Source organism: Streptopelia decaocto (genome assembly GCF_964273445.1).
Source record: "Streptopelia decaocto genome assembly, chromosome: 24".
Classification (NCBI taxonomy): Eukaryota; Metazoa; Chordata; class Aves; order Columbiformes; family Columbidae; genus Streptopelia; species Streptopelia decaocto.
In genome coordinates, this window is record NC_138679.1 from 3511279 (window position 1) to 3527121 (window position 15843).

General features: G+C 52.9%; 1 protein-coding gene across 9 annotated transcripts in view; it reads left to right on the plus strand.

Moving 5' to 3' along the window:
- Positions 1-15843, plus strand: part of PTPRS (protein tyrosine phosphatase receptor type S) — a 150104-nt gene that overhangs the window by 97976 nt on the left and 36285 nt on the right. For all 9 annotated transcript variants that reach the window (XM_082072273.1, XM_082072266.1, XM_082072270.1 and 6 more), the window contains exons 7-10: positions 5891-6160; positions 8307-8888; positions 10413-10546; positions 10692-10836. In XM_082072273.1, coding sequence (XP_081928399.1) covers positions 5891-6160; positions 8307-8888; positions 10413-10546; positions 10692-10836 — 1131 coding nt within the window. The remainder of the gene's footprint in view (positions 1-5890; positions 6161-8306; positions 8889-10412; positions 10547-10691; positions 10837-15843) is intronic.

Here is a 15843-nt window from a genome sequence, read left to right on the forward strand (position 1 = left end):
AACCGCTGCTGGTTCTCCCAGCTGCCCCTGTCGAGCTGGTTTCCAGGGAGGGTTTGGGGCGAGTTTAGGGGAGCGTTTCCATGGGTGGGGGCGCCCTGTCCATGGGTGGGGTGTCCTCAGCTCTGAAATTTGAGTTCGAAACCAACCAAAGCGAACAACCAACTTTGCTGTGTTTCTGCAGAAGGATTTCTCAAGGGTATCAGGAAATGGGAATGGATACCAAAAGCCACCCCCCCAAAAAAAAAAGAAACAAAAACAAATCAAAACTGTATATATATATATGTATATCTATGTATATCTCTCTATAGAGGGCACTTTGCAGGAACACTGTGCTGTACTGATCTCGAAATCTCTGCCTGCCTGTGTCTCTTACACCTTTTGCATCGCTGTTCTCTTTGTTTTAGGGGAAAAAAATTAGATTACACCTTGTCAAATTAAAATAACGAAAATCAAATGACAAAGTCTGCGGTTAATGTTACAGAGCTGCTCGAAAAACAATTGGGTTCAGTTTATTTCACATTCGATCGTGTAAAAAGCAACAGAAAAAATAATAATTACAAAAAAATACGGAGAGATGTTCAGCCAGCCTGTCACTCAACCAATGTCTTTTTTAAAGTGGAAAATAACACTGATTGGGAAGGGAATGGATTTCCTCCAGCCCAAATGCAAGCCTTGGTCTCGTTCGTTATTTACCCATCTATGGATTGATCTATTTTGATTCCCCATGAGGAAATGAGGAAGGCGATGGGCACGAGCAGGGCAGCGTCTCGGCCTCGGGGGGACGGAGGTCGGGAATCCAAACCCCAGCGGAACCACTGGATTGGAGCGGCCAGGGAGGGGCGCAGGGCAGGACCCACCACCTTTTGGGAGGGCAGGACAGGTGTAATCTAAGCTTCACTACTAACGTAGAGGCTGCACATTATTTTGGCACCCTTTCCCCTACCCCCTCCTCATTTTGGAGCAAGACGGAATGAGTCCTGTCTCACCAAAATGGCCAATAATGTCCGCCTTCTCACCTCATTTGGAGCAGCAGCTTGCTGAGTGTCAAAATGTTTAATACCATTTGGTTTTGTTTGGTGCTTTCAACCAGTCACTTCACTTTTCTTTTCGTTTCCGTTCTCGATTGATTTCTTCTTTAAGGTAGCAAATCTGTTTCTCTTTGAGTTGGTTTAATGTGAATCGGGGTTTGAAGTGACGGGTTCTTGTCTAGCACGTCCTCCTTTCCCCACCTCGCTCCTCCTCCACCGTTTTTCTCCATGAGTTAATCTGGAAGGGGCTTAAAAAAGCGGCACCGGTGGGTTTGCTCAGCACGGACTGGTTGGTTGGTCCTCAGGCTTCTCTCACTAGCAGCGTCCTGGGAACGCATTTTAAGGATGGATTCTGGTGTTGCAAAAGTCAACCCTGGATCTCCCAGTGTCTCTTCTGATCAGGTCTGTAAAATCTGTCCCTTTCAAAAGCATCTCTCACCCGGTGGAGCGCAGCTCTCGATTGGACCGAGCGGTGGTGGTGGGGAACCTTAGTGATGTCGATTGGTACCTCGTTGGAAAGAATAATGCACCGAAAATGCCACTCACAGAACACAAACCGGGTCACATTCTGCATCCCTGAGAAGCAGCAAAACCAATTGGCTTTACAACTTACAGATCAGTTCCGTTTCTAACTAATGTTAAACCCAGTTTGGGATGCCTGTGTGAAATACTTATCCAACAAACACCACTAAACAGACTCTAACTGCACTTCAATCTGTTTCTCAGAAACGGCTTCCCTGCATTGATCAGTTTGACTTGCATCACAAATGTCCAGCGCCAGTTCTAAAATCTCCTTCTAGCAATAACAAGCTGTATCCTTGTTTGAAAAAAGCTCCGGAGAGTATTTTGCCCATTGAACGTGTGTGTTTGTGTGTGGCTGCTGGTGTGTGGCTGCCGGGAGATGCTGCACATGCACATGGAGCATGCACCTCTGTACGCATGCGAGGTGGCTTCGGAAAACAGGCCTGACAAAGCTGCCATGGAAACCAAACATCCCTGGAACGCAGGGAAGGTGCTTCTTGAAACCAGAAATCACTAGAAGCATTAGATCAGTGTCTATAAAACAGACACCTGACTGCCCCATCCCGATTTTTCCTTTCCAGAGAGGGCGGTTTTTCGTTTCTTTCCAGTCCTTTGAATGGGTTGAATAGCAAAATGGAAGGAATCTCTTCACCGCATTTTCCACATGTAAAATATCGCCCTTTCGGCTGCTGTGTGTGAAACCCGGCCGGACCCGGAGCTGAAACCGCTCTCCATTCAATCTCTAGCTGCACTTCAAGCTTTCTTCCCACCGCCGCTCTCCTCTCCTAGGCCTGACCTAAACGCTGACCCAGAGATTCTCAGCTTGACAAACCTCATGTCAAGAGCCAAATCGGCGTGGAATAGCAATTAAAACAAACAGCAGTGCGCTGGTTCTTGGCATCCAGAGACGAGCCCTATAAGTATTTTGTGTTACAGTAAAAGCGCTTGTCAGGGCCCTTGGCCACAGCAGGGGTGTATCTAGGGACTCTCAGGTCTCCAGCATTTAACGTTGGAGTTATTTTCACGTCCCAGGTTGGCGTGTGGATGTTTGTGTATTTGTGCACACCGGAGCGTGTAGCTTTTTTGAAACCAGGATGCAGGAGAGAAGCGGGACTGGCTGGCGCTGAGCTCATCCCAATCCTGTTCAGAGGCGCCGGGTGCTCCCGCTCGTTAACTGTGATAAATGCCGTTAAAGCGGCGGAGGAGCAGCGCTGCCCTCAAGCCCTGGGGGCTGTGGGGAGCAGGGGAGCTGCTTCGTGTGGATTTGTGACCGTCCCCACACGGCTCCGTGGCCCTGAGCTTGTGTTTTGTGAGTGGATCTGCCCCCGTCCCAAACCTCGCCGACAGCAGCGGGCTGTGCCCTTCAGACTCCGATTCTCAGCACTCCACCATACATCAAATGATGCTTTTCAGTTATTAAATTCTGGTTTGTTCTTACCTTTTCTTTCTTATTTTTTAATTTCCTTTCTCTTTTCGTTCGGTTTTATTTCTTTGCGATTAGCCTCTGTTTGAATTAATTGTCTTGTTCTGTTTCCATGACAACTCAGTGTTTGCATCCCACCTGCCGTTGTTTGTTGCTGTTGATGCTGTTTGCTGCCCGGATCTTGTCCGGCAAATGTCTCCCCATCTCTCTCACCTCTCCCCACCTTGCCTCCCCTCTCCAGAAGGTGACATACCAGCCCCTCCTCAGAAGAGTCATCCCCACCCCAGATCTGTCTGCATGTTGACCCCACTTGTTTCTTTTCCAAGTTCTCTCCATCTTGTCTCAGATTGTGACCGGTGCGGTTTTCGCGTGGCTCCATTTTCTGAAATGCGGTTCCTCCCGGAGCAGACGGTGGAAGGAGGGATGGAGCGGGTGACAGGGACGTACCCCTGTGTCTAGGGCTCCAGATCGTCCCGAGCGGTGTGACAGGAGGGCGCAAGGAGCACGTTGCCTGCTCTTGAGCCAGTGCTGGCTCCTGAGCTTGTGCAAATGCCGATACTCCCCTTCCACCTTTCTCTGAGCAGAAAATCATCTAGTGTTAGTGTCCAGGTGAGTTTGCAGTCTTTCCTCCACACTCTAGCCCTTTCCCCGACCACACTGGAGGTGAGGCCGTGCTGGCCGTGCTCTTCGCAAATCCGTGCATGCAGGAATTCTCCTTCGGCATCTCTGAGCTCCTAATGCCGCAGGTCTGGAAGTCTTCTCTTCCTTGCCTTGAGTTCCTGACTGCTGGTAGCTGTGCAGAAAAGGATCTGGCGGCTCGGCGGGAAGAGCACACGCACCTTTCTTTGAAGGCATCTCCTTGCCAGCTTGCAGGAGGCTGAGGCTGCGTTTGCCTTGTGTTTCACAAACCCCGCTAAATGGAAAACAGCCGCTACCTCTCCCGGCCCCATCTGAGCTGATCCGTAGTGCCGAGTTGCAGCTGGAGGAGTAGGCTGGAAGAGAAACGCTAGAAGAAACCCGAGACATGAGTTCAGAGGCCACCTGGAGGCACCAGGGCTCGGGAGCAGTGACGGGGGCTCAGCCCCCGCGTCCTGTGCGTTGCTTGTGCATGGATGCAATCGCCACTGGTTCTTTAGGGGTTGCTCGGAGAGGTTACCTAGGAGCAGGACAGCAAGGACAGATGTTTTTCGGGCCCCCAGCTCTCCCGGTTCTCCTGCCCCCTTGCTCGCCCTGCCTGAGGGGCCTTTACTGCATGGCTGTCCCTAAAGCTGGAGGGATCTGGCTCCTTTTCTCCCTCGGCTGCTGCTGTGCCTGCGACTCCCCGGGCTCCGTATCCTTTAGTCTCTGCTTGCGGGATGCCCTCAGCTCCCTCCCTAGAGCTCTCTGATCCTCCAGCGTGTCTCCTTTGCCCGTTCTCCTGCTTTCCCCCCCAAGGAGGAGCATCCCACCTCGGCCAGCCCACTTAGTTCAGAAAATGGAGCCAAGGAAACCGCAGCCTCCCCTTTGCGTCCATGTTCTTCCTGTGTAAGGTCTGGAAGCTGCATCCACCTCTCTGCTAAGGAGATGCACAGAACATGTCACTGTTTTCTCAACGTTCCAAGTTTCATTACCTTGTTTTTCTTATTAATTCTATTCTATTTATTATTCCGCCAGGGCTGAGATGTGACAATGTGAGCCACCACATTGGGTCACATCAGCTAGAAAAAGTATGCAGCATTAAAGTGGGTTTCCCCCTCCCCTCCCTCTCTTTCTCTCTCTTCTTTCTCCCTTCCCCTCCTTGTTCTCCTTCTCCTTGTCTTCCTTTCTTTCTCTGTCGCTCTCTTTCTATCCAGTATCCATGTGGGCATTTGCTAGCCGCCCATAAATTATATTTCTCTGCATTTTCCTCTCTCTTTCTATCTTTCTCTCTCTTCTCTTTTTACCTATTTTGCATGATGTTTGTGACTCTGAAAGCTGCATCTATCGATGGAACCGTGTCAGATCTTAAAGAGGCTTCGTTAGGGTTTCTATACCCGAAAACCACAAAAATTTCATTAGAGTTTCTCATCTTTTCCACACTCTTGGTGGCCCCAGGGGGACTGCCACCCCCTGGACGGCTCTCACACGCAGACACCAACTAAATTCTGTCCCGCTCCGGGGATTCCCTCTCCTCCCTTTTTTATCTTCCTGCCTCTTTGCTGTTCAGGAGGTGTCTCTCCGGCCTCTGGGGGTGCGATACTTCTCTCTTTGTTGGATTCTCTGGCTCACAACAAGATTTAGGCCTTTCCAACGAGGCAAAATCTGGAGAAGTTTCCACCTCCACCCCAGCCTTCTCCTCTCAGCACCCCGGGCACGGGGCGGCCGGTGGGACGAGGGTCCCTCTGCGGGGACGGAGGCGGCTCCTGGGCCGTTTTGGGCCGAGGTGCTGGAGGGGCCGTTCCCTTTTGTTGGGCAGAAGGTGCTGGGAGCCGGACTGGGCCGGAAGGGGAGGAGCAGGATTCCCGGAGATGGGAGATGGGTTTGGGCGCTCGCCATGCCAGCTCTTGCCAGTAAAGATGAGAAATTGCTAATAAATTTTTGTGTATTTATCTGTGCTGTGATGGGTCTAATCTTGATCAATGGAACCCTGTTGCTATGAAATATCGCTTTTATGTCTATATTCTATATATTGTTTGTGAAGTAAAAATTTATTTGAAGTTTAATTTTTTTGGCTTTTGGTTTTCGATTTTTTCATTTCGTTGCCTTTTTGTTTTGTTTTTAATGAAGGAAGAAACGAAATGCCGACAAACCCCACCTATATTTAAATTACCTTTTACTCTTTTTTCTTTTTCTCCCTTTTCTTTCTTTCTTTTCTGTTCTGGTTTGGTTTTTGTTTTGTTTCGTTTGGCTTTTCTTTCCTTTTGTTTTTTTTTGTTACCTCTGTGCGTCTCGTCCGCAGTTCGTCGCGTGGCCCCTCGCTTCTCCATCCTCCCCGTCAGCCACGAGATCATGCCCGGCGGCAACGTCAACATCACCTGCGTGGCCGTGGGGTCGCCCATGCCCTACGTCAAGTGGATGCAGGGAGCCGAGGACCTGACCCCCGAGGACGACATGCCCGTGGGCCGCAACGTCTTGGAGCTCACGGACGTCAAGGATTCCGCCAACTACACGTGTGTGGCCATGTCCAGTTTGGGAGTCATAGAAGCCGTTGCTCAGATCACGGTGAAATGTAAGAGCGTGTAAGAGCGTGAAACCATCGCGCACGCCTGCGTGAGCGAGTGCGTGGGGTCCCCGGCCGTGCATGTTTGTAGGAAGGTGCGTGCTGCACGGGTTCTGTATGCGCCAGGCACGCGTTGGGTGCGCGGTCGGCACGGGGCGTCTGAGCATGTGTGCAAAGCAGATGTGGTGTTTGCGCATGGGAGCGTTTGCAGATCCGTGGCCGTGCCTGCCGGTGCTCGCCGGTGCATGAGTGGGGACGTCCCCGTGTGGCTGTGGGGACCTGGTCCTGCTCGTGTCTCTGTGTCTGCATGGGGAGAGCCTGGGACTGGCCGACCCGCACGCGAGGAGCGTGGGGACGCAGCTGCGCATGTCAAAAGGTGCACGAGTGTGTGTGTGCACGGGAGGAGGAGCAACGTGGCTGTGTGAGCATGCAGGTGCCTGACTGCACGTGTGTCAGTCCGTGTTGTTACTGGTTGCATTAACATGTACACGCGTATGTATGTGAGCATGAGCAGGGAGACAAACTTGAGCCGTGTGCTGGGATCTGTGCATGTGTCTTTGGGGATCCCACCCACAGAAATCCGCAGAGAAGGGAAAGCTGGTGGCTTGAGATGTTTCCTGGCTTGAGGAGAGCTGAGCTGTTTGTTACGGAGAAAAACTGTGATCCAACCCCCTGCATGCTCGTTTCTGGCCTGGGATGCGGATGTGGGGCTGGCTGGGCAGTTTGCAAGGAGCCTTGGATGGCTTGAAGCCTGCATGCCATCCCGTGCCAAGGTTAGAGGTTCGGCCAAGGCCCGGAGGATCTCTGGCATGTGTACCCTTGCACTAGAGCCTAGTTCCAGCATCTTAGTGGCCGGTATTGCCTCAGCGAGAGGGGGAGTAACCCCGGCTTCCAGCTAGCCGTTCCCACCAGGAGCACGGGTGCAATCTTCAATCTATTCTGTCCTCAGCAGGGGAGTATTAAAACCCAAGCGGGATGCCCCTGTGGTTGGGTGAGTGTGGAGCTCTCGGTGTGAGCTGGTGTCTGCTCTGAGTGCTGGCGATGCCCAGGACGGGGCTGGGGGGCAACGGGGTGGGAAAGGATGCGGGCGGGTGCGGGAGAGGAGGAGAAGCCCTTTGGAGAAGGGGAGGGCTAAAGAAAAGCGGTCCCGTTGTATCAGTGCGTCTGACTAAGGAAGGTCTGACAGCAGAAATGAGTAGGGACTAGTGAACCTTGACGTGACGCTCATCCCGAGCTTTTGCGCAGGGAGCGGGCTCGTGTGCCAGCAGAAGGATGCCTGGGGCTGGACCGAGCTGCTCTTCATTTGCCTGAGTATTTTCTTCCTTCTCCTTTTTCCCTGTCGGATCCTATCAGTTTAAAAAGCTGCTGTGTAAGATACGTTGCGTCCGCTTCCAACTGTCCTGTCTCCTCAGATGGGGAATCTTGCCCTGCTGGTGCCTTCTGCCTTTTGTCATTTTATTTGTATTCTGTTCCTGTTTGTATTCTATTCCTCCTTATGTTTCTGCGTGTAAGCACCTGCAATGTTCCCCACCCAGAAGATGAAAGGAGTTAGAGCTTTAGAGGTGTTTGAGCCTAGAGAAGGTGAGGTTGGAAAGGGTCTAAAGCATGTAGTGAGGAGAATAGATAAAGCTGTTCAAGGTGTCCAACACTGAACGTGCAGCCTCCAGCAAGCTGCAAAGGGAGCCTGGAGATGAGTATTAACACGTGTTTGTGGCTGGAGAGGAAGCACTCCAAGCACTTACAGCTTTATAGGTGTAGAGAGCGCAGTCTGCACTGTACATTACCCGCTGAACACAGACTCGGCAACGCCGGAGCCATTGCCAGCGCTGGTTCGGAAGGTCCGATTACGTGCTTGGAAGGAGCTCTGGTGAAACTGCTTTTCCTCGCTGCTGCGAGAGCCGGCGGATGCGCAGCTGAAGGCTGTGCTAATGATTCCAGATGTTTAGCTGAACACTTTTCCTTTTGATGGAGCAGTTTAAGGAGGATAATAGAGTGTATAACTAGGTTCATAATATTTCAGCAGCACTTTACCGAACTGCCGCGCCGTGATTGGTACTGTGCCTCCGGCTCCTACAGCCCTAACTAGCCCAATTAGGCACCATTTCAGCATATGTGTGTTTGGTTTTTTTTAATGTCTGTTCTTCCTGATTCTCAGCGCTCCCCAAGGCTCCTGGGACGCCAGTGGTGACAGAGACGACAGCAACAAGTATCACCATCACCTGGGACTCTGGAAATCCAGACCCTGTGTCGTACTATGTCATTGAATACAAGTCTAAAAGCCAGGACGGACCGTACCAGATCAAAGAGGACATCACCACCACACGCTACAGTATCGGGGGGCTCAGCCCCAACTCCGAGTACGAGATCTGGGTCTCTGCGGTCAACAGCATCGGGCAGGGCCCTCCCAGCGAGTCCGTGGTCACTCGGACCGGGGAACAAGCTCCTGCCAGTGCCCCCCGCAATGTGCAGGGCCGAATGCTGAGCAGCACCACCATGATCATCCAGTGGGAGGAACCGGTGGAGCCCAACGGGCAGATCCGTGGCTATCGCGTCTATTACACCATGGAGCCCGACCAGCCCGTCAGCAACTGGCAGAAGCACAACGTGGACGACAGCCTGCTGACCACGGTGGGCAGCCTGCTCGAGGACGAGACCTACACCGTGCGCGTCCTGGCCTTCACCTCGGTGGGAGACGGGCCCCTTTCCGACCCCATCCAGGTCAAGACGCAGCAAGGAGGTGAGCGTTTGTGTCACAGAATCCCAGAATGTCAGGGACTGGAAGGGCCCTGGAAAGCTCATCCAGTGCAATCCCCCCATGGAGCAGGAACACCCAGATGAGGTGACACAGGAAGGTGTCCAGGCGGGTTGGAATGTCTGCACAGAAGGAGACTCCACAACCCCCCTGGGCAGCCTGGGCCAGGCTCTGCCACCCTCACCCCAAACAAGTTTCTTCTCAGATTTAAGTGGAACCTCCTGTGTTCCAGTTTGCACCCATTGCCCCTTGTCCTGTCACTGGTTGTCACCCAGAAGAGCCTGGCTCCATCCTCCTGACTCTCCCCCTTTCCATCTTGATCCCCAGGAATGAGTCCCCCCTCAGTCTCCTCTTGTCCAGCTCCAGAGCCCCAGCTCCCTCAGCCTTTCCTCACACGGGAGATGCTCCACTCCCTCCAGCATCTTGGTGGCTGCGCTGGACTCTCTCCAGCAGTTCCCTGTCCTGCTGGAACTGAGGGGCCACAACTGGACACAAGATTCCAGGTGTGGTCTCCCCAGGGCAGAGCAGAGGGGCAGGAGAACCTCTCTGACCTACTGACCACCCCCTTCTAACCCACCCCAGGTCCCATTGGCTTCCTGGCCACAAGGGCCCAGTGCTGGCTCATGGTCACTAGCCCTGGATACGCTGGGCTGCAGAAGGGAGAGATGTTGGCTTGTAGCGTTATCCAGCTGTGGCTGCCATCTCACCAGAGCATTTATTTCTTTATTGATTGAATTTGGTTCGAATAGAAGTAACCTTCTGGGAGGAAGCTGGGTCCGGTGGCTGGAGCCAGAGGGCCTGGTGCATGATTTCTGATCTGTTTTTTCTCGGAAAGACTCTTTCTTAAATGGTTAGGGCAAGCAATTATGCAAAGAGAATCCATTTCTGCTGTGCCATGCTTCAAAGTGAGTATCTTATTGCTTCCAGGTTCTAAATGTCTTTAATAGACATAAAAACACTCACTTCCCAGGCAATGGTGAATCTTAACTCTCTTTAAAGTACCCAGAAACTGCCCTCTCAGAGTTGAGTGGGGAACGAGCCTTATTTTGCCTTTTTCTAAAAGAGAAGCAAAACTAAGCCCTAATGGTCACAGCAGATGTGCTGAGCTGAGAACAAAAGGTGTTTTATCACAGGTTTTCACCCAGCATGTTTTTGGGTGCTCCGTTTCCAGTGCGGGGTGCTGGTGAGGAGCCTTTTCAACTGGTCTTCCCACTTCCAGAATCTTTCCACACTGGGCATTAATGGGAAGGGCTGTATCCTGCACGGCAAGAAAGAGGCAGATGATCCAGTAGGACTCTGCCATCTCTAGTAGCTCCAGACATGTCCTGCAGTGGGATTTAACCTTCCACTCCTTTAAAGGAGAGTCCTTCCCACTCTGCAGCGTCGCGTTTTGCTGCTGACATGTTCTTCACGCACAGGCTTTGAAGAAAACAGGGTAGGAGTCTTGTAATTACCCAACTTAATGTGTTTCCTCGTGTCTCTCATCCTGCCTCCTCTTCTCCCTGTCAGTCCCTGGGCAGCCGATGAACTTCCGAGCAGAAGCCAAGACGGAGACGAGCATCGTGTTGTCGTGGAGCCCTCCCCGCCAGGAGATCATAGTGAAGTATGAGCTCCTCTATAAGGAAGGAGACCACGGCAGGGAGGTGAGTGCGCAGCGGAGCAGCACAAGGAGTTGGGGCCCCGAGGAGCCGAGAGCGGGGAGCAGGGCAGGTGTCTCCGGGCAGGGCTCGCCTCTGCTGCTTTTATGTTTGCTTTTGTTTTATTTTCTTCCCCCTTCGCCCATCTCAGGTGCCGAAGAACTTCGACCCAACGACCTCGTTCACTGTGGAAGGCCTGAAGCCCAACACTGAGTATGTCTTCCGTCTGGCCGCCCGCTCGGCCCTGGGCCTGGGGGCCTTCACCCCGGAGGTCCGGGAGCGCACCTTGCAGTCTAGTAGGTGTCTCTCCTTTTCCCACCCTTCTCTGAGGGGAAGACAGTCAGGGAGCCAGAGATGGTGGGCACAGGGGTACGGAGCTGTGGGCGGCCGTTGGCGCCCCCGCCGCGTTACACCTCTGGGGTTCCTCTGCGGGATGGTGGGAGGTCACTCGGATCTTCTGCCTTCTCCCTTTGCTGACCAAATAGCTTGTGAATTAAGAGCGAGGCTGGTGCATGTTTTTTGGGGGGTGATGGGAGGCCAGGTAGCACCACCCGTTGATGGGGTGAGGAGCTTGTCGATGGGCCGTGGTGCTGAGCATGCTCAGGGAGGACGGCGCCCCAGCATCGCGCAGCCGCTCTCTGGAAGGGGGGCACAGGCAATGGAGCGGGGAGACGGTGTGGGAACCGGGAGGAAAGAGGAGAAGGGAAGGTGATGAATCCAAAGTCCCGATGTTTCCACCCGCCGGTGGGAAAGCAGCCCTTGTGTTCTGTTCCATGAGCTGCTGGCCCAGCGGCACTGGGAACGGGCCCGTTTGGGCTCCAGAGTGGGAGAGTCATGTGGAGGCTGTGGGAGGGGATATTAATGACACCAGGATGGAGCATACGCAACCAAAATGTGCTGGTTTTAGTTTAATGGATTGTCTCCCTTCGCTGTTGCCCTGGGGACGATAACCCTGGATGGCAATATTTCAACCTGGGCTTTTCACAGATCTTTGCTTTTAAACGAGGTGTTTTTTCACTGCATGAGTGGCTGTGGCAGCTGTTCTTTGTGTTTTCTGTCTCCTCTCATCTCTACTAAATCACTCCGCTGCAGTTTGGAGTAGCCAGGAGCAGAACTAACTCGGCAGTGGCTCTGGCCGCAGTGCGAGGAGAGCGAGCGCCGCTCCGTCCCTCAGAGCCCGTAGCAGGGACAGCAGCGGGCTCTCCCCGTTCAGTTGTCACGTCCTGCTGTCTGTCTCTCTTTCCCCGTCTCTCTCCTTCTCCTTCTCTCCCCCCAGGAGCGGGAGGAAAGGGGAGGCCGTTTCTGCATAGACAGAATTCCTTACTGGGGCTTTCTCTGGCCTCTGGTCCATTCAAAGATATTTTGTTTGCTTCAAATGTTTTCCCCCTTTATTCCTTTTTGTTTTTTTCTTTATCTACGTATCGAAAGAACATTTTTTGCTGACTCTGCTGCAAATCTGCTGGTTCTGATTCCAGTGTGGTACTGTCAGAGGGAGCATCGCTGCGGGGTGCGGGCAAGCGAACCAAAAGGACCTGCAAAATAAGAGTCCGACTTACCCACACTCTGCTGCTGTTTTACAAGGGGGTTCCCTCTTTGAGATTTGTGGGGACGGGAGGAAAAGAGGGTCTGGGATTTGTGCTTTCTGGGTCGATACAAACAGGCTGGAATAGGGGGTGGGAGCTGATGGCAGGAGGGCTCAGTGACACTGGATGTTTGTCCCTGAGGGCTGAAGAGAAGGGGATCTGGGAAAGGGGAAGGCTCCGGGGCTTTTTGGAACTTGGCACCTGCCCAGAGTGAGGCCGGGTTTATTTCTCTGTAGCTCAGCTTTCATAGGGATAGTTTTATTAATGTAACGCTCTTAAGAACATCAGCTGGGAGCTGTCAGTGTCCTGTAACACGATGAAACATTTTTTCCTGGCTGGCTGTTGGAGGAACGAGTCAATTCTCCCTGGTCCGGGCGACATCCTTCGGCTCACAGACCTTCTGGCTCGGGACAGGCTTTTGTGTCTTTCCCTCTGCAGCTCCTTTTCCATTCGGCTCCTCCTCGGCCCGCTCCATGGCTCTTGTTTCTTTTCTCGCTGCTCTGCCTGCCTGCATGCCCTTGCAGCCCCATGTAACCAGCTCCCTGCTCTGTCCGTCTGTCTCTTGCTGGGCGGTTTCACACCACGGTGCCATCTTGTCTCTGCAACAGCAAAGCCTCCCCCGTCCTCCCGCAGCCTTTGCCGAGGTTTTCGGTGCTTTTTCCCCTCCTAACCGAGCTGGCAAGCATGTGCCTGCACGCCGCAGCCCTCCCGCATCGCACACCTTTCTGCACAACACCCTCCACCTCCCTGCCAGGGTGGCTCCTGAGCATCATAACCAAAGTAAAATCCATTAAACTAAAGGTAAAGTATCTTTTTCTTCTTGAAGTAGCTGGGTTTTAACTCTTCAAGTACCAGAGACGTAGATTGTGAAAAAACAAATAACAAGACTTATGGTTGGAGAAAGCTGTTTGGCCCTTTCTAATTAGCCATGACCTTCCCAGGGCTCCTTGGCAACTCTCCTGCTCGGCAATTTCAGAGTATGTGACCGCAGATGGGGTGGCCGGGTGGGTGCTGCGCAGGTTTAGAGGAACAACGGGGCTTTCTCACCCTCTGTTCCTTCCTAAGAAAGGACGTTTCCCCCACCCATTAGCTCTGCTCTCCTTCCCTTCCCCCTTCCTCACAGTAGGTAAAGTGAACGAAACTTAATACACAAGTCTATGGTACCTAAAGGGTTAAAAAACATTGTATTGTACAAGGTCAGTAAGGGTCATTCTTGTGGCTTGGACAGTCAACTTTAAAGCATGTAACAGGTGCAGCTCAGGTGAGTACTGGCTGGTCTCAAGCGGATTCACAAATACAGTCCACCCTGTCGCTGCAGGCTCCCCCACACGTGCGTGGGTCCGCACGCACATCTGTGGGAGGGCTCCCCAAATTCCTGTCTGTGGGACAAACGGAGCGGCGGGCAGAGACGATGCTCTGAGCCGAGGGGCTCTCGCCCGCGCTGTGGCTCCGGTTCCAGCGCAGGGGCTGGCGGCAGAGCTGGGCTCCCAGCCCCGCCTTGGGCTGCGCTACGTTGGCTCCTGCCTACAACCCCCCTTTTCGATGCCATCCCCACGCACGTCCCGCAGGTTGGGCTGGATTGTGAAGGAAATAAACTCCCAGTGCCATGAGCTCCCCAGATGCATCTCCAGTGTGGGCAGCCAGCACTTGGTGGCTGTTTTCATCCAGGTGCTGGAGTCGATGAGAGTGACGGGGAGAGGGCCCGGGTGGGATCTGGGCCTTCTCCCCCATCACGCACCCACACACCCCGGCTTTTTTTGAGCAGAGAAGGTGCAAACCCAAGGAGGCCTCGCTCCAGGGCCTCTGGGTAGGTCCCTGTGCTGGAGGGTGAGTGAGGAGCGTGTCCCCAGGGGCGGCCGGCGCTCGGCTCTGCTCGCGGGGCTTTCAGAATGAGGTTCAGGATGGAAAGGGTAGGTCAGGCCAGACCCTCTCTGCAGTGGGTTTCTCGGCCGTGCTGGCTTTGGCTGGGCTCTTGAGCAGGGAAAGTGGCTTTTAATCCTACCAGCCCCTGATGGGGAGAAAAAAGAAGCGAAGGGCATCACGGCAGGCAGTGAAGAGGGTTGAACCTTTCTCCTCCGTACCTTGAAAGGGGTTTGTGTTGTGGGAAGGAGCAGCGCACCTCCATTCTGGTGCTGCATCCATCACAGCAGATGGAGAGAGCTATAGGGGGAAGACGATCTGCCAGAAAATGGAGCAAAAGAGAATAGATTGGGGTCCAAATTGTCGTTATTGCACGGGTGAGGGTGCTGGTTCAGGGGTAACTCAGCTGGGAGCGAGGAGCGGGGTTTTAAATGCCAAGTCATGTGCAGAAACCCACCAGGAGCTTGGTCTGGCCTCGTAGCTCAGTTCTCGTGTTCTCTCGTAAGAAAGTCTAATAAATTAGCAGTTGAAGCGTGGAAGGTAGGTAAACAGACTGGGAATGTTCTGGAAGGAGTCACTTTTTATATCAGTATTATTTTATTATGATTTCCTTTGATGTTTTTTTTTAATTTTCAAATTACCGGCTTGATTTCTGTTTTGTTTTCCAGTCTGTTACTTTTGGTTTTGTTTGTTTTGACATATTTCATATTATTTTGCGTGGCTAGCCATGGCCGGGGATCGTCACCCTCCGCGGGGGCCTTTCTGAGCATCAGGGTTTCATTTTGCCATTTTAAATATAGCCAAAGAGCAGGAGAAACAGCCAAAATGTCCTACTGGACAGAGCGCTCAGCATGTCACCGTAAGGGTTATCTTTACCCTTTCTGTGAACCCCTCTGATTTCTGTTTGATGGAGATGGACGCAAAGCGCGTGGCTTTCACTCCAGTGTGAACTGGGAGGATGTGACTTGATTGAGCAGAGTCCTCAAGGCAAGCTGGGCCTAAACATCTGGTGGTGACTCAGGGACAGGAGCAAGAGGGTTGAAAAAATGATTTCTCGGTAAAAGAGCTTTTTATTGCTTAAAAAGCAGCGGAGGAATGAGAAATAGTGTCCAGGATTTATCAGCTGTGCTTCTTGCAGGTGATGCTGTGGGGACTTATAAGGACACCCCAGTTTCTGGCGGTGTCTGCAGAGAGTTAAAAGCTATTTATTGCAGTTTGACTGTATTCATTGCAAATTTACCTTGAAAACACATCCCTCTCTCTGCTGCCTGGGCTGACCGATTGTAATTAGCGGTTGCAAAACCTGGTTGAAGATTCCCCGGTGCCCCGGTTACCGCTGGGGCACAGCCCTCAGTCCGGACCGCACCGAGGTGCCAGTCCCGTGGTGTTTCCACCGATCCCCCTGGGGGTTTCGCAGCTGTCTCTGTATTTGGAGGCACGTAGCACCGGTCTAAGTGTCCTGCAGATGTGCTGAAAGTCACCTCCCGCGGTACAGGCCGCGGCGAGCAGCCCTGTGCTGGAAAGCTGCGGTTGTGCCTTCCCCGTCCATGGAAAATCAGCCCTTAGTTGTGAGCTTAGTTTGAGGAGGCAGCTGTAGGGCCGCGTTTGCAACGCTCCTCCTGGCACCTCAGAAACACCCCAGCGTGGCTCAGGCTGCGAGTGCAATGATAGTTAAACCTGTTCCTTCCGAAAGCCCCACCGGGCGCCTAAATACCTCGGCAAACCGCTGCCTCGCTCTCTTGCAAATCCCTATTTAAACACGCCGTGGGCTCATTGCTCGGCGCTATCCCGCCCATCACCATCGTGGTTTTTGGCCTCCTTCGGTTTGTGGACAACTAATAACTTGCAGCTGGAGGTACA